We start from the raw sequence: 27,915 nt of genomic DNA on the forward strand, positions 1-27,915 counted from the left end.
TGGAGAGGGAACCGAGTCAATCGGCACACACTGTGATGTCGATGCTAGGCTGAAGAAAATGGAGGCTTTCCAGGATGAGCTTGTCAAACAAGTCAAAGATCTAAAAAATGAGCTACGTAAGGATCTTGATGCACGGAAGGTAGTGAAAGAAAGATTTCAAGCAGCCGAGAAAACTGAACTGGGCCGCCATTCTGAAAGAGAATGGCCGTGACAATGGAAAGCAGTCCCTCGATGTGACAGGAGAGGGAGTGCAGCAAAGCACGTGGAATGCGTGCAACGTGGGGAGGAGGTAGCTAGAAAGAGCGGACCCTACCTTAAGGCCGCCACGCCACACACAAAAAAGGAGCGTAGGCGTCAATGCCCCTTCTCAAGTCCAAATCACACGGTAAAGGACAAAGGGAAGCAGGGAGAGGCAGGAGAAAGCAAAATGGTGATTATCGCCGGCGACGCAAACCTGGCTAGGTGCTCAGAAGCAATTGTGGAGAGGGTGAAAGGCGATGAAAGAGTGGCAGTAGGGACATTTCCAGGGCGGACACTAGGTTCTGTCATGGAGAGAGCAAAACTCGCGGAAAATGCCCGCGTGCGCAACCTTGTAGTAGCAGGTGAGCTAAAGGACGTCCTAAACAGAGAAGGAACGGCACTAGCCCAGCACTGGCGAAGGGCGTGGACTACTTGCACGAGCTGTCCCTGAAGGGGCAGATCGTAGAATGGCCGGTACCTGAGGTGCCTGTACGTGATGGTCACGTGCAAAGAGCCGTATTGGCTGCTAATGAGGTGATATCAAAAATGAGGCGAGAGAAAGGCTTCGAGGTTGTCGAAGTAAGCAGGGAAGTGAGAAGGTGTGCTGGCTTTGAACGACACGGGATCCACTTCAATTACAGCCATGGACGAGAAGTGTGCTGGCGACTTGCTTGTCGCACTCTTGCTATTTTTATGGGGCCCATAGGCGCTCAGGGGGCCAGAGCAGGTACTAATGAAGAAGGTCCCGTAGGGCAACCTAAAAATAGCATCACCGTTTGTTGTGTTTCGACGGTAGCCGCAGATGAACCACGAATACAGTCACGGCCGCAACGGAACTCGCCCTCTTTATTCAGAGGCATGTATATATACAGGTGGAAACACTGGCGCCACTGGCGGCGTGTAAGGGCAAACAGAAACTGAAACTGAGATACTGCATATTCCCCTCCTTACAAGAACAAGGCAAGAAGAACAACAAGTTACAAGAACAAGGCAAGAAGTTACAAGAACAAGGTAATTAATAATAGATTAGTGTCGTTACACATATATACAGTATTTGCAATTAATTACAATTATCTTCACAATACATGTCATGTGCTCAACATTAATAATACTGTATGGAATAATTATACAGCATGGCCTAGGACAAGCAACGCCAAAAAGACAAAGCAAAAACGACAAATTGCTCGCAGAAACACAGGCATGTGCACATAGTTCGTGCAGCACTCAAGTTCTGACACTGCACCCGTCTGCACCTAGCACACAAGCTACATGTGGTCCCGGTATCGATCTGGAGGCCTTCTGTTCCTCGGTGGTTGGACCCGACGTTGAAGCACACGGTCATCCGGCATAGCTGACGCTGGAGCTCGTAGCGTGGGCGTAGCTGGTGAGGCTTCGGGACGAGCTGTTGAGGCGTAATCGTTGGATTGCCGAGATGCCGACGACGGAGTCACGGGTTCGGAAACAGCATTATGCGGCTGATTCCATGTGGCTGAAGCTGCAGGTACCCTGGATAGCTTCGACGCGTTCCAGGTTCGTCCATCATCAAGCCGAAACGTTGATGGACCTTGTTGACTGATTACCTTTCTCGGGTGGCTAAACGCGAGGTCTCCTTTAACCGATATTCCAGGTTTTCTTATTCTAACGTAATCACCAACAGACACTGTTGTCTTCTTCGCGGCCCTGCGATGGTCTGTGTACTCTTTGCTGTAGTCTTGCTTGCTCTTAACTCGTTGGCGCAGACGATGAAGTTCGGAAACAGGATCGCTGAAGAAAGCTGGTGACGGGTGACCCACAACGTCAAGGCGTGTTCTCGGTCGCCGTCCGTGTAGGAGAACAGACGGTGGAACTCCCGTAGTGGCATGTGACGTGCAGCGATATATGCCCAAATACTCTGTTACCGCTTGGCGAAGCGGACGCTGTTCCAGCATAGCGACCTGCACAAAATTCTTGAAGACCCGGTTAAACCGCTCGACTAGTCCGTTCGCTTGGGGGTAGTAAACGGAAGAGTGCACAAGGCGGATGGCGCGATCTTTGAGGAACTCAATGAACTCCCTAGATGAGAACTGGGGCCCGTTGTCGCAGACCACCACGTCCGGATAGCCTTCACGGGCGAACACGTGAAGCAAAAAGTTGATGACTGTGCGGGAGGATACTTCACTGCAGAATTGAACACCTGGCCACTTGGAAAAATAGTCGATGAGCGTAATGGCGTATCTGCAGTCATGTGGGGCTCTCTCTATAGGGCCGACGATGTCAACAGCAAGCTTCTGCCATGGACGCTCTGGCAGGGGTACTGGCTGCAAAGGGGTGGCAGCAGTCTTCGTACTTTTGTCAGCCAGCTGACATATGCTGCAGTTCTGGATGGAAAGCTCCACTTGCCTGTCCATGCCTGGCCACCAGTACCGTTCTCGTAGCCGAGCTTTTGTTCGAACAATACCAGGGTGAGCTTCATGGGCAGCAGCGATTACCTGCGGTGTGAGAACCAAGGGAACGACGATTCGTTCGCCGCGCAGGAGCAGATTGTCAACGACGGACAATTCTTCACGTACCAAGAAGAAAGGCTGAAGTTCGCCCGAGAGCGTCTTATGTGCAGGCCAAGATGTGGTGACATAGATCTTGACTTGTTCTAACATGCAGTCATCACGAAGGGCCTGTTGAAACTGCTCTTTAGTGAGGCACGGTAACTCAACAAAGGACACAACCTCATCAAATGAGACATTTTCCTGCGGAGACGGAACTGGAAGGCGGGAAAGGGCATCTGCCACCTGGTTTTGAGACCCCTTCCGATACTCTACTGTATAATTGTAGCGAAGCAGCCGTTCGGACCAGCGTGCAATGCGAAGGGGGCGGCGCCCAGTGCCTTGAGAAGAGAGCAGCGAGACCAAAGCTTGGTGGTCCGTGCGCAACGTGAACTGCCGTCCCCACAAGTACGTATGCCAATGCTCACAGGCCCAAACACACGCCAGCGCTTCACGCTCTCCAACTCCGTATTTCTTCTCTGCAGGTGAAAGTGTGCGTGAAGCAAAGGCAACAGTTCGCAGCATGTGGCCATCAACCTGCTGCAGAACAGCACCCAGTCCGCAGTCGGACGCGTCAGTGGACACTACAACCGGAAGGGACGCATCAAACATGTGCAGGACTTTGCTGGAAGAGAGCAGAAACTTCACCTGGGCGAAACTGGCGTCTACAGCATCATTCCATATGAATGGCTGGTTCTTCCGGAGAAGAGCTCGCATTGGTTCTACCACATCAGCAAGCCTGGGAACGAACTTGGCATAATACTCGATCAGTCCGAGGAAAGAGCGCAGACTAGTACTATCAGTGGGCGCCGGAGTATTCATAATGGAAACAATTTTCTCTGGCAAAGGAGAGATGCCTTGCGGTGTGATCCTGTGTCCCAAGAAGGAAAGTTCCTGTACGCCAAATACGCACTTGTCATTCAACTTGAGCCCTGCTTCCTTGATGCCCCGCAGTACAGCGGTCAGGTTGGCCAAGTGTTCCTGTTCGCTCTTCCCGAAAACAATGATGTCATCGATATAGAACAAAACACCAGAACATCCTTGAAGGATTTTCGACATGATTTGTTGAAACGCAGCCGGGGCGGATGCAAACCCGAAGCAAACGCGCTTGAAGCGGAAGAGGCCATCATGAGTTATGAAAGCGGTCAAGTCACGGCTTTCAGGATCGAGCAAAACCTGGTAATAGGCCGACGCGAGGTCTAGCTTCGAAAAATGCGTTGCCCCATACAGACTGTGGAGGAGTTCTGTGTGTGGAAGAGGGAAAGTATCCGTCACGACAGCTTTATTAGGCTCCCGTAGGTCCACACAAACACGAATGCCTCCATCCTTCTTCTGAACAACAACAATCGGAGACACCCATTCTGAAGCGTTAATGCGCTCTATCACGCCCAACTGCTCTAGCCGACGAAGTTCCTCAGATACCCGAGCTCGGAGTGAAAGAGGAAGGCGGCGAAGTTTTGCTACAACGGGCGGAATCGAGAGCCTTACTTTGACACGATGCACAAACCCATTTGCTAGGCCGAGGGCGGAGTCGAAAAGACATGCAAATTCATTGCGCAACTGTGCTGGAAGACGTGCAGATGAAACCGGTTCCTGAACTGGAACTTGTACGTTGGTAGCACTGCTAGTTGACGTAGTAGTCTCAAGGCAGCGGAGGGACGAGCCATCAATCTGGAAGTCAAGAGCCATAATGGCGTCGATACCCAGAAGCGATGTACCTTGCGAGACAACGTAGAACAGAATGGACGCCTCGCGTTCCTTGTATGCGACTTTCGAAAGAAAGCACCCTCGCACTGGAATAGGCTTTTTTGAATAATCTAACAGCTGCACACGGGGCGCGGACAGCAGCACCTGTTCGGCAAAATGTTTATCAAAAAGATCCCCCGCTAGAATGGAGACTGAAGATCCCGAGTCGATAAGGAATGGTAAAGTCGTGTGACCAACTGCTACCTCCACTAGAATTCCAGCGCGGCCGGACGCGGTCACACATAGAATGCTCACAGCTTCATTGTCAATTTCAATGTCGGGCAAGGTTTCATTGTCGGGCAATGCCTGTTCGCTAAGCTCACGAACCGCAACGGCCCGTCGCTTCTTGTTGCATACCGCGCTGAAGTGACCAACGAGACCACAATGATAGCAACGTTGACCTTGGGCTGGGCAGCGGGCTGATGCGGCACGGTAGTGGCGCAAACCACAACGATAGCAGTGAGAGGACGAGTTGTATGGGCGCAGATACGAGGCAGGTTGGCGGCTGTCGTGCTGCAGGCTCGCCTCGGTACGAGGTTCACGCAGGGGCGCGTCGTTACGCGGACTGTGGCGCGTTTCAGTGCTTCTATGGTCGTATAGCGCCATGCGAGAGTGCCCTCATATGCGCTGCACATTGCCGGAAGCAAATTCTCGAATGTCCTCATTGGCCTGTTCGACTTGTGAAGCTAATGACACTGCTCGGGGGAACGAGAGGGTCGAGCGCTCAAGAAGAAGACGTTCGCGAAGATGCTGGGACGCCACCACTTCCACGAACTGGTCACGAAGCGAGTCTTCCAGAGACACATAAGAACATGCTACCGCGAGAGCACGTAGTGCAGCAACGTACTCCTGTACAGATTCCCCCGGTTGTTGCATACGACGGCGAAACCGGTGCCTTTCCGCGACGACATTGCTTGTGCTTGTGAAATGTTGCTTTAAGGTTTCGATAGCTTCGTCATAAACGGAAGGCTGAGCGGCGTCTTCGCTCTCCTTACTACGTTTACCGCCGGCAGCTGACTCACCGCTCTGGGCGGCATCCTACGTAAGCAGTAGGCTGGAGAAGATACGTTGACCCTCAACGCCGAGGCTGTGTATCAGCAGGGCCTTGCGACGTTCGGGCTTGAAGTCGGATGCTCCTGATGCCAGCAGAAAGTTCTCGAACATCCGGTACCATTGCGGCCAGGGAACAGGAGGGCGGCCGGGTACAGGCAAGAATGGGGGCGGCGGAGCGAGCCCGATACAGCTCATGGCGTAGTAAAGTTGCAGGCGCGGTTACGCTCCTCGGAAAGATCCCATCCTCGTCGCCATTGTTGTGTTTCGGCGGTAGCCGCAGATGAACCACGAATACAGTCACGGCCGCAACGGAACTCGCCCTCTTTATTCAGAGGCATGTATATATACAGGTGGAAACACTGGCGCCACTGGCGGCGTGTAAGGGCAAACAGAAACTGAAACTGAGATACTACACCGTTAATAATAGTAAAGGGAGGAAAAGAAGAAAGAGAGCTCGCCATGCAGTAGGCTACATCAACATTCAGGGCAGCAGATTAAATGGAAAGTGGGCATAGATAGAGGAACAGTTAAATTGAGAACAAATATGTGTGTATGCGGTTACAGAAACACACCTTAGAGACTCGGAAGAGCCGCCAGTGATTGAGATTTATGTTTGGCAAGGGTGCAACAGAACTAAGTCGGAAAGAAAGGGACGGTGAGTCGGAATGCTCATTCAACAGGGAGCCAAATAAAAAAGTAAATTCAATATGTCAAGAGCATCTTTGGTTATCAGGTACAATGATTGAAAAAAAAAGGTGGCTATGCGTAACGTATTTTAAACCGGAAATAATTGCACACAGAAGAATCAACAGTTAGTGGAATGCACAAGTGATAATATTAAGGGTTTCGGGAATGATGCCGAAATTATCCTATAAGTGACATAAATGCCCAAGTACATGATCTAGATGGCTATACCGACAACTGAAAGTCAATGCTGCATCTTTTAGAGCAACATAACCCCATTATGGTGAATACAGGGGCTAAGTGTGATAGTCAGACTACGCGTGAAGTGGGAAACCGGCAAAAGAGCATTGATTACAGTCGGATGACACAAGAAATTCGTGATAAGTTTAGAGAAATGGTCACTGACGAAGAAGGGTATAGCAGCATAGTGAGTGAACATAAACGCATAATTTTGAGAATGGGATATGTCGTTGGGAAAGAGAGCAAGGGGTGCAAAATGGCCACTCCAAGTTTAAACGCTGAACAATTAACAAATATAGTCACAAGAGCCGAGGAAGAACTTGGAAAATTGCCAAGAGTGGGGAAAACGCCGGGAAGGGAGGTGATGGAAACTCAAGACGATGAGCAAAACGAGAACGAAGTGAAAGCAGGAGCCAACGTTTCAACAAGTGGACTTGTCTTCTTCAAGGCAGCATCTAGTTTTCTCGCTGTAATGTATATAGGTGGGGTCCTTCTAAAGGGGAGAGGGCGTAAGGTGGGTGGGTACGGCAACGAGCGAAGATGTGTTAGCGGCGAGGGTGTAGAAGTGAGAACAAAGGAGTTCTGTGCACAAGGCCAGTGACACGGTCGTCTGTCAATTACGTGTTAAAGGCGTAAAGGCATAAAGAGTGGGAACATAGTAAGGAAGGAAGAAGGAAAAAGTTGAGAAGGAAAGGCAGGGAGGTTAACCAGGTAAGCTCAACTGGTTTGCTACCCTACACATGGAAGCGTGATGGGGGGATGAAAGATGGGGAGGAGAGAGAGGGAGCACATAGCACAGCACACAAATTGTAAGTTGAAGTCCGTCACTCTTGCGTGATTGCAGTTTGCAGGAACAACATGGCCACAATTAGTACATGATCGGGGTAGTTGAAGTATGAGAGAGGCCTTTGCCCTGCAGTGGGCGTAACCATGCTGATGATGATGACTCTTGCCTGGTACGTGACATCACTGTCACAGCCGCTCGTCCAATCCCATCTCTTTCCAAAATCGAAGTAGTCCCTTCGTCGCCTTCAGCTGTTGGCGACATGCGAAAATCGTTTCAACTGACAATGGCCTATTGTCAAGGTGCGCTAGAACGGACGCCAGGCACTTTCTCTGAACATTATATTCAGAAGAGTCGCTGGGAATGTGTTCTAGAGCCTCCTCGCAAAGACAGGTATTGCAGAGAGCATTGTCAGCCATTCCAATGCGAAATGAGTAAGATTTCATGAATGCCACACCTAGCCATAAGCGATAAAGCAGAGTGGCCTTTGTTCGGTGGAGTCTAGTTGGCATACAGAGATGCATCAAAGAAGGCAGGTGGTAATGACGATTGTTCCGGTTGCTCTGGGTGGTTGGTGTGTACCGTAGAGAGAGCGTGATCTCATGTCCAAGCTATCGAAATCTGTTGGCTGCGTCGGACTGTCAAAGTAGTATGGCCTCTTCCTGTGTGTCTGGAAGAGCTGCCGAGCGGCATTACCGGCCTCTTCGTTTCCTATGACGCCGCAGTGATTTGGCAGCCACTGAAACGTCACGTGGTGTCCTTTCTCATGTGATGCATGGAGTAGGCATCTAATATCGAATACGAACTGTTCGTATGGCCCGCGACGCAGAACTGATAGCACAGATTGTAGGGCTGTCCATGAGTCACTGAAGGTTGACTATTGTCGAGGTGGTTCTCGATTGACGGAACAAAGTGCAGCGCGAAGAGCAGCTAGTTCCGCAGATGTCGATATCGTTGGGTGGCCAGTCCTAAAGCTAATGGTAATAGCTCTTGCTGGGGACAACCACAGCACCGCACGAGCACTGGATGTTTCTGGAACCATCGGTATAAATATGTACACTGTCCACACACCTCTTGTGCAGAAGAAGCAGAGACAATTGTTTCAGCACAAGCGACGACAGCTCATACTTTTTCCTGATTCCTCGTACATTGAGATGTACTGTGGGGCTGATAAGACATCAGGGGGGTATCGATGGTTTAGATGCAGCGGTGAAGCCCGAGGGAAGTTTGTCGTTGTACTTGACGATAGCTTTAGGTAATGATGCTTGGTGTCTGTCTGAAGGTAGTGTTGCAAGGTGGTGATAGCGGGAACGTGCAAAATGTCTGATGTGCGTTCTCAGGACTTCCTCCGTAATGTGAGTTTGCATTGGATGGCCCCGAGTAAATCGCAATAGTTGGCTCTGTTAACGTGCATCTGGGAAAACCAAGGCGAATTCTGAGTGCTCGAACTTGTGCTGCCCGCAGAACACGAATATTTGTCTTGAGGTGTTGTTCAGTACAGGTAGCCTATATCTTAAAAAAACCGAGGAAGAGAGCTCTGTAAAATTCCAGCATTGCGTCTACTGACATCCCCCATGGCTGCCCTGTCAAGTATTTAAACAACTAGAAAGTTGCTGTCAGGTGCCGTTTCATGTAGGCCACGTGCGGGCTCCAACAGAGGTCTCGGGAACATAGTTTGCTTATAAGTGTAATAATGACGGAAAAGCGGAAAGAAAAACAACATGTTCGTTCGAAAGGAAACAATAAACCGAAAAGCTGGCGCAACAGGGAGATACGAGAAGTGATCGCCGGACAACAAAGAGCATCCCGAAAGCACAGACAGGCAAAGAAGGCGCAGTTGCCACAGGATGAAGTAGTCAGTAAATGGGAAGTATACCAGGTGACAAAGTCTATGTTTCAGATACTCGTGCAAGCAAAGATAAAAGGTGCAAGTGAACGATGGTTGTCAGAAATGCGTGAGAAGGGGAAGGCCACATTTAGAATATTTTGGAACCACATAACATCATTAGGCAGGAAGCGAACAACAATACAACAACGTATCCTAGACGAAGATGGAAACAAACTGGAAGAAGAATCGGCAACATAATACATCCGAAAAGTAACAGTCGAATCTTTCCAAGGCAATGACATGGTTACATATGAATAAAAAGAGCCTGAGAGAGAACCAGATGGAAAACGAGCTGGCGCTGAAGAATTTAAACTGGAAGGAAGCCGAAGAGAATATTCCTAAGCGCACAGACGAGGTTCCCGTTAGGCTGATTAATGAACTACGACAAAAAAGTAGAGAAGCTCTTGTGAAAGCAGTGTCAATAAGTTTAAAAGAAAGGGAAATACCAGACAGTTGCCGACATAGTAGAATGAATTTAATTTAGAAAGGTAAGTGGCAGAAAGATAGAATTTCGTGTAGACAGTTGATCATTACATGGGTAATATATACGTTAGCAATGCAGGCAATCAAAGCTGCAAGCATGGGCAGTGAATAATGGCCTTTTAGGAGAACTTCAGAATGGCTTCAGAATAAGGCGTTTCAATGATAACTTATTTGTTCTTACTCAGTGTATTGAAATATCAAGGGTAGAAAGGAGACCGTTATATCTGGCCTTTTTGCACATTACAGGAGCGTATGACAACGTAAACCACAACGTTTTGTGGGATATTGCGGAACGGGAAGGCTTAGGAGACGATTGTCTACAGCTTTTGAGATATATATTTACCTAGAAAATACCGTTTGCGTTAAATGCGAAGAAATTGGGAGTGACGAGAAAGTTTATATCAACATGGGAATGGGGCAGGGGTGCCCTTTATTCCCACTGCTGTTTATAATGTACATGGTGAGGATGGCGAGGGCGATAGAAGAAAATAATATAGAGTTTGATTTCTCACACATGCTGGCGCGTACAGTAGTAGAACAACAGCTTTCAGGTTTATCTTATGCGGATGGCATTGCATTGCTAGCTAATAAGCAAAGTGATTTGCAACGTTTGGCTAATATCTGCGGACATAAAGACGAGAATTTAGGTATGAAATTTAGCGTTAGAAGATCAGTTGTTATGGCATTCAATAAAACCAGTGAACAGGGCCAGAAAATACCTCAGGTAAAAGAATATAAATTCCTTGGTATATGGATAACGAAGGCAACATATATATGGAAACAGAGGAAAAAACAATAACAGAAAAGGGGAACAGAAATGCCGCCATAATGAAGCACAGAGCTCTATGGGGATAGAATAGGTACAAGGTGCTCCGGGGTATGTGGAAAGGTGTAATGGTTCCAGGGCTTTTGTAAATGCGGTTGTTTCCTTTAAATCAGGGGTACAATCAGGACTCGATGTCAACCAAAGGTCAGTGGGGCGCCTGGCATTCGGCGCTCACAGGAAAACTGCAAATGAAGCTGTGCAGGATGATACGGTCTGGACAAGTTTTGAGGTGAGGGAAGCTCGCAGCAAAATTGATTGTGAAGAACTGCTGAGGAATATGGAAGAAAGTAAATGGGCTGGGAGAGTGTTGACGTATTTGTACAGGAAAAACATTGATTCACAGTGGAGGAAAAGAACCAGGAAGCTTACCACCAAGTGTGCGTCCTGTAGTGCGAGTAACACAGCAACAACGAAAGTCAAGCGGAAATTCAGAGAGGCTGAAATAATCTCATGTATGGCGAGAATGGAAAAGGAGCCTGTCGTGAGTAACTACTTAAGAGCAAAAACGAAATCAGGAAACAAACAATTTGTGATAACCCAAAGGGAAGCTCATTACATTTATAAGCGAGATCAGGATGCCATAGAACACGCACGTATAAAGCAAGATATAAGAAGGACGAGGAAACATGTGCTTGCTGCGGTAAAGTAAGGGAAACGATGGAGCATGTTTCATTAGAATGTAAAGATATGTGCGCAGCAGTCGATATAGGCACCACTGGCCTCCTTGAAGCCCTTGGGTTCAGCGAGAGCAGGGGGAAAGTAAACATGTCCGTAATAGAGATTAGAAAAACGGTTGGAAGATTGGTCGAAGTAGGGAAACGACAAAAAACGGAGACGTACGAGAACAAAGTGCACAATAGAGTTTCAGAAAATTTATGAATAGGAATTCATGTGGTGTTTGTTTTCTTCTTTTAAACCTAGGTCGGACATTAGGCAATATAACCGCAAGAGCTTGGTGATGCAACCCACCGCACCGTTCCAAAGGGGATGCTCATAACAACCATCCATCCGTCCATCCATTCATCTATCCACCCATCGATCCATCCATCGTCAAGTGTGGCACGCCGGTGCCTGCAAGCGCTGAGAATTGCTCCGTCGCTTCGTCGCACGCTTAGTGGGGCATATTAAGCGAAAGGTTCTTTGAAGAGTGGCAGGTATGCAGCGCACAGCTTCCTAAAGCGGTGGTGTGAAAAGCATTCATCGAAAACGGCTCGTACCCAGTGTATTGATGATACGGCCTGCTAATGAGTCGCGTTGCTGTCCTCGAGGAACCCTTGTAATGTGGGCTTATTTCCACTAATCATCGGATAAATTTAAGGGATATTTTTTGTAAGTGGCACTACCTAGTTACCCACATAGACGTTAAAGATGTTCATTGGAGAGCGGAACACATCTACTGCCACCTAATCAGTTATACAAATTGGCATCACAGGTTCATTAGAGACCACCAGAGACTGAGTGGAACATACCCACTGCTCCAAGTCGGCGTCCAAGAGTTTCATCGAACAGTAGTACTTAGCCAATCCCGCGTCTACAGTGACCCTTGTCAGCATGAATGTGGCTTGTTGAAGAGTGGCACATATGTACCCAGTGCCTCGTGCTCAGTAACAAGTTGGTGCAATGGTTGGTTTCGAGCCCTTTTATAATATTCGCACGCCAGCAAGTGTAGGTACAGTTTGGCCTACCGAATGCCCAGTATTGGAAGGCCATTGCTCCTGCTGATCATGAGCGTAGATAACGCCTCTAGTTCAATGGAGGCGTTGGCATAGCTCCCGTCAGCAGCACGGTGAGCTGCCCATTCGACTGCTGACTCCTCAGGGACCCAGGTAGGCGGGAAAACAGTTAGATACCGATATACAAACATAAAACAAACATATAGATACACAGCACTCTAAAAGTTCATGCTGCACGTAAAGAATGCTAGCCCTTTAAATGTGCTGCTAATATTCTGCCACGAAGTCCCATCACAGCCGAAGAATTGGCTCTCGCGTTAGCCATATTAACGTGTACCAACAACGCAATCATCCTGAGCGACTCCCAATCAAGACACCGCTACTACCAGAAAGGTCGCATATCGCGGACGGCACTCATAATCTTGGGAAAGATCTCAAGTAAGAATCAACTACCCAGACCTACGTCGTCTGGACTCAGGGTCATGAACTCCTGGTGGGAAACCAAGCGGCACCCGCCACAGCCCACGATCACAGAACCAGGCCTTCCTGAGAGGGAGGACTAGGACTCGTACGTTGACGAGGCCTGAGGACATCCTCAGAAAATATTCGGATTTTCTACAGTATTTCCAACTAGAAAGTAGACTATATGCGCTGCCTCACCCAAAACTCGACATCGCAGAGACGGTCGCTCTTGGGCACCTCATGAGCAACACTTCTGTTCATGGCATTATGACGCACAGGTTGCACCCCACATACTTCCCATACTAATGCCGCTATTGCAAAGTGCCGTACGCTCTCGACCACGTGGCAATGAAGTGCCCGTGCCACCCCGTACTAATCAGCCAAGCAAACGCCACAGATAGGGAGGGCGAAGCAAAACAGGAGCGTGAAGAATCGCGGGCGGCTCCACGCGCAACCTCAGAATTGGAAGATCAGTGCAAGCTGGTGACTCAGGCACGGCAAGCAGCGATCGCCAACGGCCTTCTGGACTAAGGGAGCCGCCTACACTGGGCGAAGACAGCAGAACTCTTTCACGCTGATTCTCGAAGTAAGGTTACTCTCTTTCACAGTACTGCAGACATACAGTCCAATAAGCTTCAGTAAGTCCATAATACGTCACATTCAAATTGAATACTTGCACATATATGGAATAGAGAATATCTGAAGAGAACAGAAGTAAAAACAAAGCAGGCACAAAACTGCTACTTGAGAATAGTGTAACCACTAAAGCACAAGAAATATCGACAGGTAGAGTTAACAGTGCAGGATCCGCTCGTAATGCGTTCCAGTCGTTTATTTTTTTAGAACAAACAAAAGCAGATTTCTATGCGTAAAGATATGTATTCGGTTTTGAACGGTGTTAGTAGCAAATAACACTACCCACGTGCTTCTGTAGGTATGCGTGGATGTTTATATTTAGTCGTCGGAGTACAGCAAGCGAAAGAAGTTTAAGATCCTGACACGCACCTTGTCGTGGTCGTCGAAATCTGCCGGGTGCATGCCCAGATCGAAGGCCATCTGGTTGAAGCCGAGATTACCGGCGAAGCGCGTCTCTTGCAGGGCACGCACGTGGTCGTCGTTGAAGAGAAACTCCTCGAGCGGCTCGTCGCCGAAGTGGCGCTGGAGGGCATAGTAGTCGTACAGCGAGCGAAATAAGTCGACCGGCCGTCGCATGATGGTCACAAAGCGCGTCTCATTTAACATGACCGACAATAGCGCCGCTCGGTCCATGCGCATGTGCATAGCTACGAGGCTTGGCTGCATTCCGGCCACGCTGAGGTTCAGCAACTGCACAAAGGTAAGAGGTACTTTTTGCCCACTGTGAGAAGAGAGTACTTTATTTAAAAATATTTTTACTACTCCCACGCACAACTAGAATTGTGCTTTAACGAGAGGACAAGGGTGCGCAAGAAGTGCCTCATTTTACGCCAGAGCTTTACGATGTGTGATGCACACCATAGGGCCACCTGCTGATGCATTTGATATCATGCCCACTATTACAGCGACGGGTTATTATCATCGTTTTGTCGTCTTTTTTTTTGCTTTCCTCATCTCTAATGGAGTTGTTAAATCCACCTTTCATCCTACGCATCTCAGAATTTTCGTTCCTTAACTTTCATGCAAGATGACAACATTTCAGGATCTCCCTTGCCTGATCTTTGAATTGTTCGGGTATGACATTTTCTAGTGTGTGCTACACTATGGCATAATATACCGAACGGCGCTTTACCGCTGAGGCGTCATGTAACGAAAAATAAAGAAGTCACGTTTTACCCGAAAGGCTAAGCACTGATAGCCATAGCAAAGCATTAGACATCTATATGAAGTGAGACTCGTACTTTAGCCAGCGTAAAGCTTGTAGCAAACATTAGCTGAGAAATCAATCAAAAAGCATGGTACCAAACGCGCACAATGAATCACCAAGTGATTGCACTCAATGACCACGAACACTGAATGTGAGAACGCTGGCGCGATGAAAGCGTGCGCAGCAGGGAACGAACTTGTGCTGCCTTTCGATACCTGGAGATTACGCGATCTCACCACTAAGCGACCAAGGATACAGCGCACACGAAGCGACCAGCAATTTTCGCCAGAAGAAACTTTGCAAGTAAAGGCACCCAATTAGGTGAGCCATGAGCAGTCTGGCCGGGCTGTGCATGGCGTATGGTATGCATAATATTTTTCTCCAATTTATGTGCGACTATTCAATCTAAGTGTAATAAGCTTCCTTAAGACGAATCTGCTTTTTCATATGTGCCCCTTTAATATGCAACGCACTGTCCCGCTCGGGCCAGGCCCATTTCCGATGCTGGGGCTACTGTCTACTCTAATGCCATCAGGTGAAATAGAGGTCACCAATAATTGAACAGAAGATAAATTATTATGAGCAGACGCGATCGCCATATCCCTTCGCGCACGCGTGATCAGGTTTCTGCACGCTAACATTATTCGCAATTCAATTATTCAACCTTCTACAAGAAAAATATATATACTGACAGGAACACATGGTTTCTTTTCCTGGTGACCGTCTTTCACTGGCTGAATAAAGTTTCATAGTTATCGCCCAGCGCAAGACAAGGCATTCTTTGTCGGAACTTTTCTAAGTACTATCGCGTTCGATAACACTCAGCCAGCATCTCACGATCTTCCTCTTCCTCTCTATCTTCTGTCATCTTTCCGTAACAATATTATGGAGTTTCAGGAGCAATTTAGAGTGTAGTACAGTGTCGAAAGCTTTGCTAAAGTCAACGAAAATGGTCTCAATCTGATGGTCGATGTAATGGGAAAGGTGACGAGTGAACTCCGTAAGTTCGGTTACAGTACTGAAACCGCGCCTGAAGCCGTGCTGAAAGCTGTTATTATATGTTATTATTATGTTAATATGTTATTACTTTCAAGGAACATTATTATATGTTCTAGTATTTTACACGAGGTTGGATTTAAAGAAGCTGGAGTTGGAGAAGCTGGAGTTAATGTAGCTTATTGGGAGGTGAGGCCAGCATTAACTGTCGTAAGCGACGATGGCACGAAATCATGAAAGGTGCGCGCAGTTTTCGGGAAGATCATGGACTGAAAGCTTTCAGGTAATTCAACTTTCTGATGCGAAAGCATGAAATGGTCCATTGAGTGATAAAGCTGGCGTCTGTCATCAGCACAAGCGGAAAACTACACCTACATATCAAATGGCTGCGACGCCAGTCACGAGCGTTGCTAGGCGAAGCAGAGCGGGCGCCACGTGTCACGTCAGGGGAGAGGAGGTGGGTGGAGTCTGGAAAGAAGTAATCGGGTCATTCTGTGCCTAAAATCTTGTGGGGGCTAGAGGTTGTAACCAGAGACCAAATGCCGGTTGACTTAGGGAGCCGAAATCACTAATGAGGCAGTGCAGGGTAACATGTATTGGGCCTTGTTTGAAGTCAGAGAAGCTCACAGAAGAATTATTTTTGAAAAAAGACTTAGGAATACAGATCGAATAAATGGGCTGGTAAAGTTCACAAGAATTTTCACATGGAAAGCGTGTACACAGAATGGAGGAATAAGTCAAGAAAGTCGGCACTCAAGAACAGGGTAATTGAAAGTGTACATTCACAACGAGGATTAATCAGAGAGGAAGCAAAAGAAACAGAGACAGTGAATTTGATGCAAATAACAGAAGCAAAAAAAGCCATGGAGGTTTACGAGACTGAGAAGAACGAAATTAGAAGGGAAAGCCTGTACGATAACACGAAGGGAAGTGCCTTGCTATTCGAGGCTGAATCTCGTTGCCCAAGGACAAAGACATACAAGAACAAATATTGGCAACTACATGATGCACGTGTATGCTGCATCAATCATTTCAGGACCTCTCTGCACGTCCTGATAGAGTGCGAAGTGATTCACCCAGTGAGCCCTATAGGAAATGCGCACCTTCCAGAAGTGTTTGGATTTAAATTGCGCAGAAGCATCAAGTTTTCAGCAGTCTAGATAACGAAGAATGGTTTACAGTACTGGTTCGAAAAAAAGCCGGAAGAGGATTGATACGACAGGATTTCTTTCAAGCAAAGGTACAAGTTATATAAAGAATTATTGCGGAAAGGGAAAAAAAGGTTGAATAGGAGTATACAAAAATGTTAGAATGAAAAACATGTACAACATACTTGAGTGACTCACGTCAGCTAGGTATGTCACGGCCCTTTTTCAAGTTTTTAAAGGGTAATGCCAATAAACTATCATTATTACCATCATAGCAGTGAAGTAACGTCACGTTCACTCTCGCTCCCGGAAGCTTGTGCTATCCGCTCCTCCTTGCACGTGCAACTTCTCACCTGGGTTATAACCGTGCCTCGGCGATCGCTATAAAGAAATTAATGTACAAAATAAACACAACAAATTGGCAGTAGTGAGTTTCGAAGCCATGACCCTACGCTCAGAAGCCGAGCGTCTTACCCGCTAGACTATACGGGGCCAAGCGACTCTACGCACTCGCTCCCCCCCCCCCCCAGGCGCTTATGACGAGAACGACTGCTCAGCAGCATTCAAGTGGATTGCAATTGTACAACTGATAAGGAGTGCTTAGATGTGCTCAGATTTTTTTCGTCAAACCTTCTCTGTGGCACCTAGAGCACAGATATACCTATGGTTTCTTTTCTGACAATTCAAAAAAAAGTATGAGATGCCAGTATAGGTATAGTATAAGTATGCAACCGCTGGCAACCGCTTCACGGTGCCACCAATGCCATGGCAAACATTTTTGCAATGAGACATTGCAAAAAGTTTCCGTTTGAAGTTACACAGAAGCTATTTCATGACAGCAGAAATTGAAAAAAACTTTTCTTGTTCTTGTACTGTGATAATGCACCGTCGGAAAAATAGTTATTTTTTACATTGAGTAAATTTAAGACGTTTAGGTCTTCACCTTGAAAAGTACAGCATTAGTATGATCGGAACAGTCCCAAGCGACAAGTTATTTTGCACGAAGCGCAGCAATTTCTTTAGAGCGATGGTAGATGACGAAACGATGTAATGCTGCTTGTCTTAACCAGTGAAATGACTGATGTGCCTCTTATACGAGGACGCTATAATTCTCTGTCAAGTCTAACTGAGGAATCAACTCTTCCCCCAGGAGGATTGTTTTGAGCTCTCTAAAATATTTTGCTTAGTGCTTGCTCACGAAGTGGTGCGATTTGAGCTCTTGTAGCTTATGGAAATGCTTCTCAGAAAATTCGGCGGGACTTAAGATTCACATTCGGAGCCTGCAAGGGGCAGCACTGATTCAATGCTGGACATGGAGGCACTCAATCTTATTTCTATATTGTGACGGTCTCTCTGCAGCATCCTCTGGAAGGCATCGCTGCTTGGGCACACAGGACATCAGCCACGCAGGTATCGTTCATTTTCGATCTGGAATAAAATTGTTGATGATAGTTTTCTGCTTGCGGGAAGCCCGTGGCATTGAGCATGAGCTGAAAGTTCTCGTGTTCTATGCACGCACAAACTATGGAGGGGCCACTTCTTCCGCCTATAACACCGTGTCGTGGGCGAGAAGTTACGAATTAAAATAATTATCATTTAAAACTACAACATTTCTTCCAATCATACCAAAGTTCTCAGAAATGTATGAAACGCAGGTGCTTTTCTTGACCACGGATGACGTTTTTTCTTCCCGGTAGACAGTACAAGACTAAGTCGCTTTCATAAATCTCCTTTACTGAAAATTTCACTTATTCGCTGTGCCAAGAACTCTGTCCTTTGGTCTGAAACAAATAGCTTCCCGCGCATGTCGGGCCGGCACCTCGAAGCAATTGGTAACTCTTTTTCATATGACCATGAAATGGCAGCTAGTGTCAAAATCTGAAAAGTTGTCCTCCTTCAATTTTATATTTTTCATTCAACTGCTATATTAAAGGTATATCGTCACCCATTGAAAACTCGTCGTTGATATGTTCAGCCGCCGCTGAGGGCAGTTGATGGCCAAGGTAAGAATGGAATATGTTTTCGGTGCGCCTATGGGGTCGTTTGGTCTTCGCGTAGGTCTGTGAAGCCTTTTTTCTACAATTTCATTTCAAAGGGCTCGCCTCAATGGTGGCAAGCATCTGATTTACTCATCAGTCTTCATCTGCAACTTCTCGCTTACTCAGATGAGAGAGTGCTGCACTTTCCTGGAGAACACCTTCAGAGTTCAAGAAAACAGACTAGTGGGCTAGTTGGTATCGCATGTTAACAGTTTTTAGCGCAAAGAAATGCACGACACGAGAGAAGGCACACAGAACATAGGGCTGCTAACCACTGGTGCTTTATTGCACTTGGTCACAGTATAATATTGACACGTGTACTTGTCTTTATCGGGCTACACGTTTCACCGCCTAACAAATGTTATCGCACAGCGCAGGACACGCCTGCATGTTTCGGAAGTTTCTGGAATGTTATCGATATTTCTATCCGCTGTCGTCACCGAATCTCGCGTAATCTGATTGCATGTAGGCGCAACGCGAATTGTGTAGAACTTTGTGGAAGGCACGCGGGTCCCAGCGATTACTCTGGAACATTCGACGACTGATGTATAAAAACCGACGCGCTTGACCCGCTGATGAGATTTTTGACAATATCCGAGGGTGTTCACCGCTATCATTTTTCTTTGAGTGCAGCCTGCTTTTGAGGGCCCAAGTTCGCCCAATAAAACGCCAGTTTCTATCATCACAGTTTGGCTGCCTTCTTCACCGTCCCTACTACGTGACAATATATAGCACCGCACAATAAAAAACGGAGAGGCAGACGGAAAAGAAACATCCTGGTGGCTCCCAGGCGAAGAAAACGGGTCCAATAATGCTGGAGAAACTTTTGTTATGACGTTGGCAACATGGGCAAGTAGCCCCTTGGCATATTAGAGGTCTCGACACCGGACACCAAGTCCAATGGCTTCACCTCTGCATCCAGTGCATGGGCGTAACTTCTCCCACGTCCACCGACTATTTCCTACATTCGATCAGCGGAACGCGGTGACCACGGATCTGGAAGGTCGCTCTGGTCTAGGAGGGACCAAGTACGGGCCTGAAGCCCGACGACTTCACGCCTGCGCCTGGAACACTGGTGAACTCCTTCCTTCACATTGGCTTCTTCTGCGCCGAGTCCAATTCTTTTTTTCTCCTTTGGTGCTGCCATGTAAGCCACTCATTGGCCAAAGGCTGGATATTTTGAATTCATGCCTTGTGCCCCCTTTGTTCTCGTCGTCATCGCGTGGCTGACCTACTCCGATTACGGCACTCGCGCATTTGACACATCACAGATGTCGCCTGTTCACGTTTTCTGGACGTACAAGCCAAATGCGAAAGCACTTTTTCCTTTCAAGTCTGCCCACTCGAAGAGGGGCTTTCTCCAACCTTTGGTTTTCGAACACCCTCAAGAGGTCCTGCCCTCATGCATTGCGTTGTAGCTTCGTACAACAGGTGGGGCGCCTGGTAGACGCTGGCTACCCAAGTACTTGCTCTCTGCGTTGGTCTACAAGTTTCTAAAGGTCAGTGAAACGAGGGAACAAGCCTGAAAAGCGTGATACCTCTTTAAAAAGCGAAGTGTGCGTTCTACCCTACCTTCACAAGTTTTCTCACAGGCTAAAGAAGATTGTTCAGTGCGCTAGTGGCCTTTTTCCCACCAGAGAAGTTGCAAGAACTATGAAAACAGGTTAACGTGCCTCGTGCTAACATGCCTTCGTGCTCTATTCAGTGCAGGGGCCCTATAACGTACAACTATTCCAATCTGTTCTTATTTGCAATCTCCTGACGTCAAATTTACGTAACCGGCGACGCATGCAGCGGGCTAGAGCTCGCAGAGTTGTCAGAACAACCCAATCAAAGGCTCTCCTCGTTTATAGGGGGTCACCTTTGTTTGCTTTCAAACGAATGGCACTGCTTGCATTGATGGTGTTTTCTTATCTAATTGACTGACTAGAACCGAAGAGCACGCTCCAGGGGTCGGGGCTTTGATGAGGCTGAAGCAGCGCAGTGAAAATACGCAACCGTATGAGCAGGGTAGTGCTAGCGTCTGCGATTGGCCCACTTGCCTTTACTTAGCTTGCTGTGGCTGGTGGAAAATCGGCGGCGTGTAATGGAAGGTTAAGAATGCCAGTAAAACGGATGTTCACCAAAGAAGAGTCGGTAAAGTGACGTCATACACATGCGAAAGGCCTGTATAACGTTATACTGCCAGACAAGTTTTATTATGCGCAAATAGGTCCATGCTCTGCGGCAGGTGCGAGTGCCTGAGCAAGCGGCGGGTTTCTATTCCTTTTGGAACGGGTTAGTCTCGGGCTATTGAGAAACAAAACCATTTTTGTTCGGCGTAATAATGCATCTTAACCGCGTGCACGTCATTTGGTGCGAGGTGTTCTCGTGGTTTTGCGAGGTCGCGTGACGGACAGGCGAAGTGGGCGCAGCCAGAAATCTATTGACCACTACCAGAGCGCTCACGGCGAAAGGCGCCGCATCTGAAATAATAATTTTTCTTCTCTTTGGTATAATCAAGCATATTCAGTGTGTAGACGCCGTATCAGATGGGGAGCTATGGCGGTATTCGTGAGGGCACCTGGTATTCAGCCGAAACGGGGCTGGGCCGAAAATATTTTGGAGGGCTGCTTGCAGAATTGGAACAGAACAGTGTGAAATACCATTACCTTATGGCGCGCAAGGTCACGTTTTGTCCTCTGCGCAGTGGAGGTCGGTTAATCAGTCCCGCTGATGTGTGGGAAATGATATGTCGGGCAGACCAGGCGACACTCAGCAAAGCTCTTCATATGTAATGCATTATTCGCCTCCCATATACCGTATTGCCGTGTAATATGGGGTTTAACAATTGAATCCAACATTAACAAAATGTTACCACTCCAAAAATATCTTGCAGATTACTGTAAACTTACCATATACACAGCACATGACACCTGCCTTTGAAAGATATAATCTTTCTAAAATTGAATAAATGTATACCCAAAAGCTATTGAAGCAATCTTATTTCATCATCGCCGACATTGCAAGCAGTTTGCTGAAATAGCAAATTGCAACAGTGCCAACCTGCGCGACTTACTCGTTACGCACAAATGTGGAAAGTTCGCCGGCCCCGAACTAATTAAAGCCATCGATTGCTTCAGGGTCGCCTACCTACACTTCTGAATAATTTCCACGATACGGTGATAAAAATTTGAAACCTAGCTACGTCAGAATTCATATTCTCACGGACCGGCACCCCTAGTCACCACTAGTTCCACCACTCGCTAATACATTTTACAGCTGCATTAACCTGACCACATCTTTTTCACCATTTCTTATTTAATTCATTTTAGTCTATATTATCATCTTCAACTTTGCATTATATACATTTTTTGTTTCTAGTGCATTTTAATACACATTGTTCTGTTACCCTGTGAAAGTGCTCCAGAACTACTTCTGAATTGTTTTAATTTTCAAGCTACAACATCAATTTAAAGTTTGCGTTATGTACGTTTCTATATTCAGTGTATTGGAATCCATATTCCCCAATCCATATTTATCTGTTGCCTTGTGAAAGTGCTACAGAACTATGCAAACATGTGCATATGCCTATTACTGTTGCTGCTTTTGCAGGGGCCGAGAGCTCCTGAAGGTGCTTTCATGTAGCTTTTACCTCCACCTCCTCAATCCTAGATAATGGGAAATGAATGAATGAATGAATGAATGAACTACAGGCTGCGTGAGTGCCAAAATAATGTGCACAAGCCGGTACCGGGCCATCTCGTCCTTCACTGCCGCGATTGTGGCTGCATGCCCCTTTTTGATCGGTGCGTTGCAATTGCGAGGCCCAGGTCCCAGTTATCACGTTAAATAAGAGAAAAAGAAGCAACATGCAAGCTCGTTTCCTGCTGCGTAAGCACCCCTTCAATCGCGCCATCGCGTCTTGAGTATCTATACTTTAACGGGTTGTAAGCGATCTGGGGCACATGCTACAAGCGAATTGACTCATCTTTATCATCCCTGGTTTTGCTATTGTTTAGACCCCTGCATATGCATACTGTTCTCGAAAACAAAATCAGAAGTCAGCGATATCTTCCTCTCCTGTGCGCCATTCGTGCGCTGCGCAAACTACCGCTATGAACCACCTCGCCCAAGCTGCCACCCTTCTGGGCTGTGACAGTGCGGTCCATTATACTATTGAGCATAAAATGCTTGTAGAAACGTCGTCGCTGACGCTCTTTCTCGTGGGCCAGTTTCTTCTGAAGCGCTCGTAGGACCTGAACACATCTCTACGGTAACCACAGCATAGTCAACAGTAATTTACGCTGGGGCACGCTAAACAGTGAAGAGGAACTTCTTGCAGCACAGCAGAACGGCGGGTTTGGTAACAAGATGTCGGCAGAGCTGGAAGAACATAGACCAGTAGACACAGGAACTGGCGTTGACAGCGACTGCTAAACTCTTGGCCAGGGAGGCTTGCTGTTGCGCTACATCCCTCAGCCGCACTTTGAAACAATGACTGCTCATTTTGTGTTTTGGTACCAGGAAAGCTACTTATGTCCTTCATAAATTATTACTAGATGACAGCACAATAACCGGCCATTACTTGGGACCAAATCTTAAGAGATAATGTGTCGTTTAAGCACATGGCCTAGAATGAAGCAAGATGTACTTCACTACATTCGTTCATGTCAAGTCTTCCAGAAAACTAGGCTACGTGGCGGGCTTCCGTACGGCAGCATGAAGTCCATTTAGAGTACATCACTATGGCATATTTCAAGCATGTTACGTCATGGGCCCCTTCCCGAAGAGCCCACGCCATAACCAGTCCTTGTTGGTATGAACAGACCACTTTACGAAGTTGGCCGAATCGTTTCCCTCGCGCATGTTGACTTCACCGAAAGTATCGGAGTGCATCCTTGTAATGTTCACCAGGTTTTCTTTTGCAGCACCGCTGATCACGCACAACGCGACATATTTCAGCAGCAAGGCATTCAGAGAATGCTGCAAGACCAATCGAATTCGTCACATTCCTACATCTGCGTACCATCCTCGAGGCAACATACATCACGGAAAGGATGAACCGCATCTGAAGCCGACGCTGGTCGCGCAAATGGATTCGCACAAGCACTGGGACTTCAAGCTTCCGGGCATGCTCTTCGCTACTAGAACAGCCAACCTTGCCACTAGCTGCCGAAGATAAAGTCCCTCTGTTTCCCTTCTCGTTTATTCATGGGGAGGCTAACGAATCTGGCAGCATTGAAGCCAATTGGTAGCACACGAGGGATTATTAGGCACGTGCCTGCTCTCGTAAGTACACGTATTATATGACACCATGGCCCTTGCGCCCCAAAACTCAAAATTCTACATGATCATCGTAAGTGACACCATCAACTCAACACTGACTGTAGTATACTTGCATATATGGCAAACTTCTTGCGTTATCCAACTCCATCCCAAACTGCTAACGGTTGAAATTCTTTTGATTTTCCTGTAACCTCTGATGTAGCGCAGGAATCTGTCTTGGGTTCTGTATTGTTCCTTACGTATATTAATGACTTCACGAATGCTAATAATCCCTGAACTAGAGTATTTTCGTTGGTCTGCATTATTTACAGTCATCATCCCCGTAACAGTATCATACTGCAATAAGACCTTAATGAAGTGTCCTCCTCGTGCAGATAGAGAAACGTGCGACATAATCCAAATAAACAGAAGGTATTGAGAGTTTGCCGTTACAATAATTCTACTAGTATTCCGAATTGCATTATTGACTGCTGTGTTCGGGCGTACTATTACCTGTAATTTCTTTTGCAAATTCATGTCAACTAGTTTACCAGTTGACAATTTTTATTTCGCCTTTAGCCCTTACAAATAAGAAAGACAAAATACCAGGACCCGAGGAAACATACGCTTTGCCAACAGCTTCGCAAGGCCTCCAGCTCTTATTGTATTTGGAAGCAGACATTTAAAGAAAACCAAAGAGCGGCAACCAGCACATATCGGTCACTTCGGTATCTACGTAGGTATTTTCATATATTACCTTCCTTACTTAAACTCCTCCTCCTCTGCGGCCGTCCTTGTGCTCTTCTCGTCCATGTTTCCATTGCACAGCACCTTACTTAAATATAATACCTTGATTCGATCGAAGAAAGAGTACGCCAGTTCCGTTTGCGATCTCGGTTTTGACAGTCTCGTAAGTATTTTCAAGAAATAATTTCACACTTTTTATTATCCTTGTCTAGAGCGCTTGAAAACATCAGTTCTGGTAAAAGCATGTCAGGCACAGTTGGCCATAAAATAGTTTTATTAGACTTTGTGATATGTGTACTTTGCGCGGTAAGCATGAAGCTGTGAATACCTTTTGTGGGTCGAAAAGCTTTGATGTACTGTGCTGGAATTGAGCGGCTGAATTTGGGAGGGCCAAGATGAGACCCTCCTCAGCAGCGTATCGCAGCAGAATGTTGAACACGGTTGAGCTGCCCGCTTTGTGCATCTTCAGGAATACTACGCTGCGTGCAGGGTGGCAGGAGGATGGTTGAAGAGGTGACGAATTGTTTCCAGATTCAGCCCGCTTTGCTCTACAGGAGAGAAAAACTAACTTTAGTGACTTACAAGACAAATCGCATTTTTCAACTATAGCGAGTGCGCGGTTTCGCAAGCAAATATTTTTTATCACTTCTGAGATAGTTGAAATAGGCAGCCTTTTAACATATCCTGTAACCCCCTGTAAAATCAAATTATTGCGCTCGGTCATCAATTTAGCAAGAAATATAACTGTATGATGCTAATAATTTTATATGTTCCTGTTTGAGTTTTGACAGGCACTGTCGCACATCAAGAGGCTTCTCCCGGCACCAGTTATGGCCATGCTGACCAATACGCGGCACATGGGTAGAATCTTCCGAATCTTTTTTTCAACTGCTTGAGCGCCTCAGTCTTCTAAGCCACAGCCCCGTGGAAGCATCGAATACTCCCGATCGCTATCACAGTATTACTTGCAAACCCCTGGCGTGTGGCTATACAACGACCATGTGCGAGCGCATCCAGGGTTGACTGTAGTAGTGATGGTAAAGTGACTGTAGTGATTGACTGTAGTCAAAGTTACTGTAGTGATGCACTAGTGGCTGTAGTAGTGACGGTAAAGAGCACAGTGGTAATAGTGTGAATAACGAAACTAACTTTTATTGAGCAAACCTGTACCCACAAAAACAGGCTACACTTAGAACAGAACGATAGCGGTGGGCACAGTCGGGCGATCGTCGAAATCTGAACAGCGGGTCAAGCGCGGCGGCTTTTATACATCAGTCATCAAAGATTCAGAATAATCGCTGGTACCCGCGTGACTTCCAGAATGTTCTACGCCAATCGTGTGGCCAATACATAAGATCAGATTACACAAGGTTCAGTGACAACAGACAGCGGATAGAAGCATCGATAACATTCGAGAAACTTCCGCTATTTGCAGGCGCGCCCGGCGCTCTGCGATAACATTTGTTAGGGGGTGAAACGTGGTCACGCGATAAAAATAACCTAGTACACGTGTCGATACCTCCCTCTTAAGAATCATCATCCCGATGCTGCAAACAAGTGAAAGTAATAAAAAAACACCCATAGTCAACAAAATAACGAAGTTCGTCAGCGTGAGTAAAAGGCCTTATTAAAGATGCACCACGGGGACCACTTCAAATAGCACGCGGCGCCGCTGTGATTGCGAAATGCCGTCTGCCACGACCTCATAGTCCAGTACGCCAATACGTCGAATGATTTTGCAGGTTCGGGAATAGCGTCGCTGAAGTTTCTCATTGAGTCCTCGGCGGCGTATCGGGGCCCCAACCCAAACACGGTCGCCGGGTTGGTATTCCACGCACCGCCGTCGAAGATTTTGGTGTCGGCTGTCGGTCCTCTGGTGGTTCTTGATGTGCAGGCTGGCGAGCTGTCGGGATTTTTCAGGGTGCTGGACATAGGCGGCGACGTCAACATTTTTTTTTCGTCAGTGACGTGCGGCAGCAGGGCATCGAGAGTCGTCGTTGGGTTCCTTCCGAAATTCAGCTTGAACGGCGTCATTTCAGTTGTTTCTCGCACATCCGTGTTGTAAGGAAGGCTATGTACGGCAGGACCGCATCCCACATCTTGTGTTCGAAGTCGATGTACATTGGTAGCATAACGGCGAGTCTCGTCCAGCCGCTCCGTAAGGCCATTAGTCTGCGGGTGGTAGGCAGTTACCCTGCTGTGGCTTGTCTGACGATATTCAGAATGGCTTGGGTGAACTCTGCAGTAAATGCCGTTACTCTGTCGATGATGGGGACTTCTGGGGCACCACGTCGCAGCAGGATGTTCTCGACGACTGCTCTCACTTCTGCTGCACTACCTTTTGGCAGAGCTTTCGTTTCAGCGAAGCGGGTGAGGTAGTCCGTCGCCACGACGATGCACTTGTTTCCAGATGTTCACAATGAAAAGGGTCCCAACAAATTCATCCCGATCTGCTGAAACAGTCAGCAAGGCGGCTCCATCGGCTGTAGTATTCCCGCTGCCCTCGTTCGTGGTGTGCTGAGTCGTTGGGCGTCATAGAAAGTCTTCACGTAACGGGCGACATCGGCGGTAAGGTGCGGCGTGTATTACTTCTCCTATATTCTTGTAAGTGTACGGGAAAATCCGAGGTGTCCGGCTTTCTGAGCGCACTTCGCACAAGGCAGCTGCGCCATAGGACCACGGTAAGACCTAGTGGCCAGTTCAAAGAAATAAATACGCCCCACTGCACGAAAGCAACGCTGGCAGTTACGACGCGGGATGTGCTCGTAACCTGCGCCTCCATCAAGACGTCTTTTCCAGAGGTAGCAGAAGAGGCCGCTATAGCGCTAGCACTCACGCAGCCCAAGGTGGGAAGAATTGTCACCGACTCGCAAAAGGCGTATAACAACTACAGGAAGGGGTGGGTGTCTCTTGCGGCACTAGATATTCTCCAAAGGAAACGCGACATACATGAAAGGAAAGTTGAGTTAATATGGACACCGGCTCACTATGGGCTGGAGGGCAACGAAAGGAAAGGAAAGGAAAGTTGAGTTAATATGGACACCGGCTCACTCTGGGCTGGAGGGCAACGAACTTGCCCACCAGTTCGCCCGAGAGATGGAACACCGGGTTGAGGAAGATGAGCCACAGTCCATATTTACTTACAGAGACATTACGAACCATTATAAGACGGAGAGGCGCCGTTACCCCGATCCTCACAAATCGCTTAGCAGAGAACAGCAAGCGATCTACAGGCAAATACAGGCAGGATCCTTCCCGCACCCTTACCTTCTAAACAAGATGTACCCGGAGAGGTAC

The 27,915-nt window shown here is 47.3% G+C and overlaps 1 protein-coding gene across 4 annotated transcripts in view; it reads right to left on the minus strand.

Annotated features, from left to right (window-relative positions):
* LOC135897941 (galactose-3-O-sulfotransferase 3-like) overlaps nucleotides 1-27,915 on the minus strand; it is a 128,975-nt gene that overhangs the window by 18,034 nt on the left and 83,026 nt on the right. For 3 of the 4 annotated variants that reach the window (XM_065426651.1, XM_065426653.2, XM_065426650.2), the window contains 2 exons: nucleotides 24,947-25,166; nucleotides 13,604-13,924 (listed from right to left, as the gene is read on the minus strand). In XM_065426651.1, coding sequence (XP_065282723.1) covers nucleotides 13,604-13,924; nucleotides 24,947-25,166 — 541 coding nt within the window. The remainder of the gene's footprint in view (nucleotides 1-13,603; nucleotides 13,925-24,946; nucleotides 25,167-27,915) is intronic. The other variant, XM_065426652.2, reaches the window with a different exon arrangement.

This window comes from Dermacentor albipictus, chromosome 2 (genome assembly GCF_038994185.2).
Source record: "Dermacentor albipictus isolate Rhodes 1998 colony chromosome 2, USDA_Dalb.pri_finalv2, whole genome shotgun sequence".
NCBI lineage: Eukaryota > Metazoa > Arthropoda > Arachnida > Ixodida > Ixodidae > Dermacentor > Dermacentor albipictus.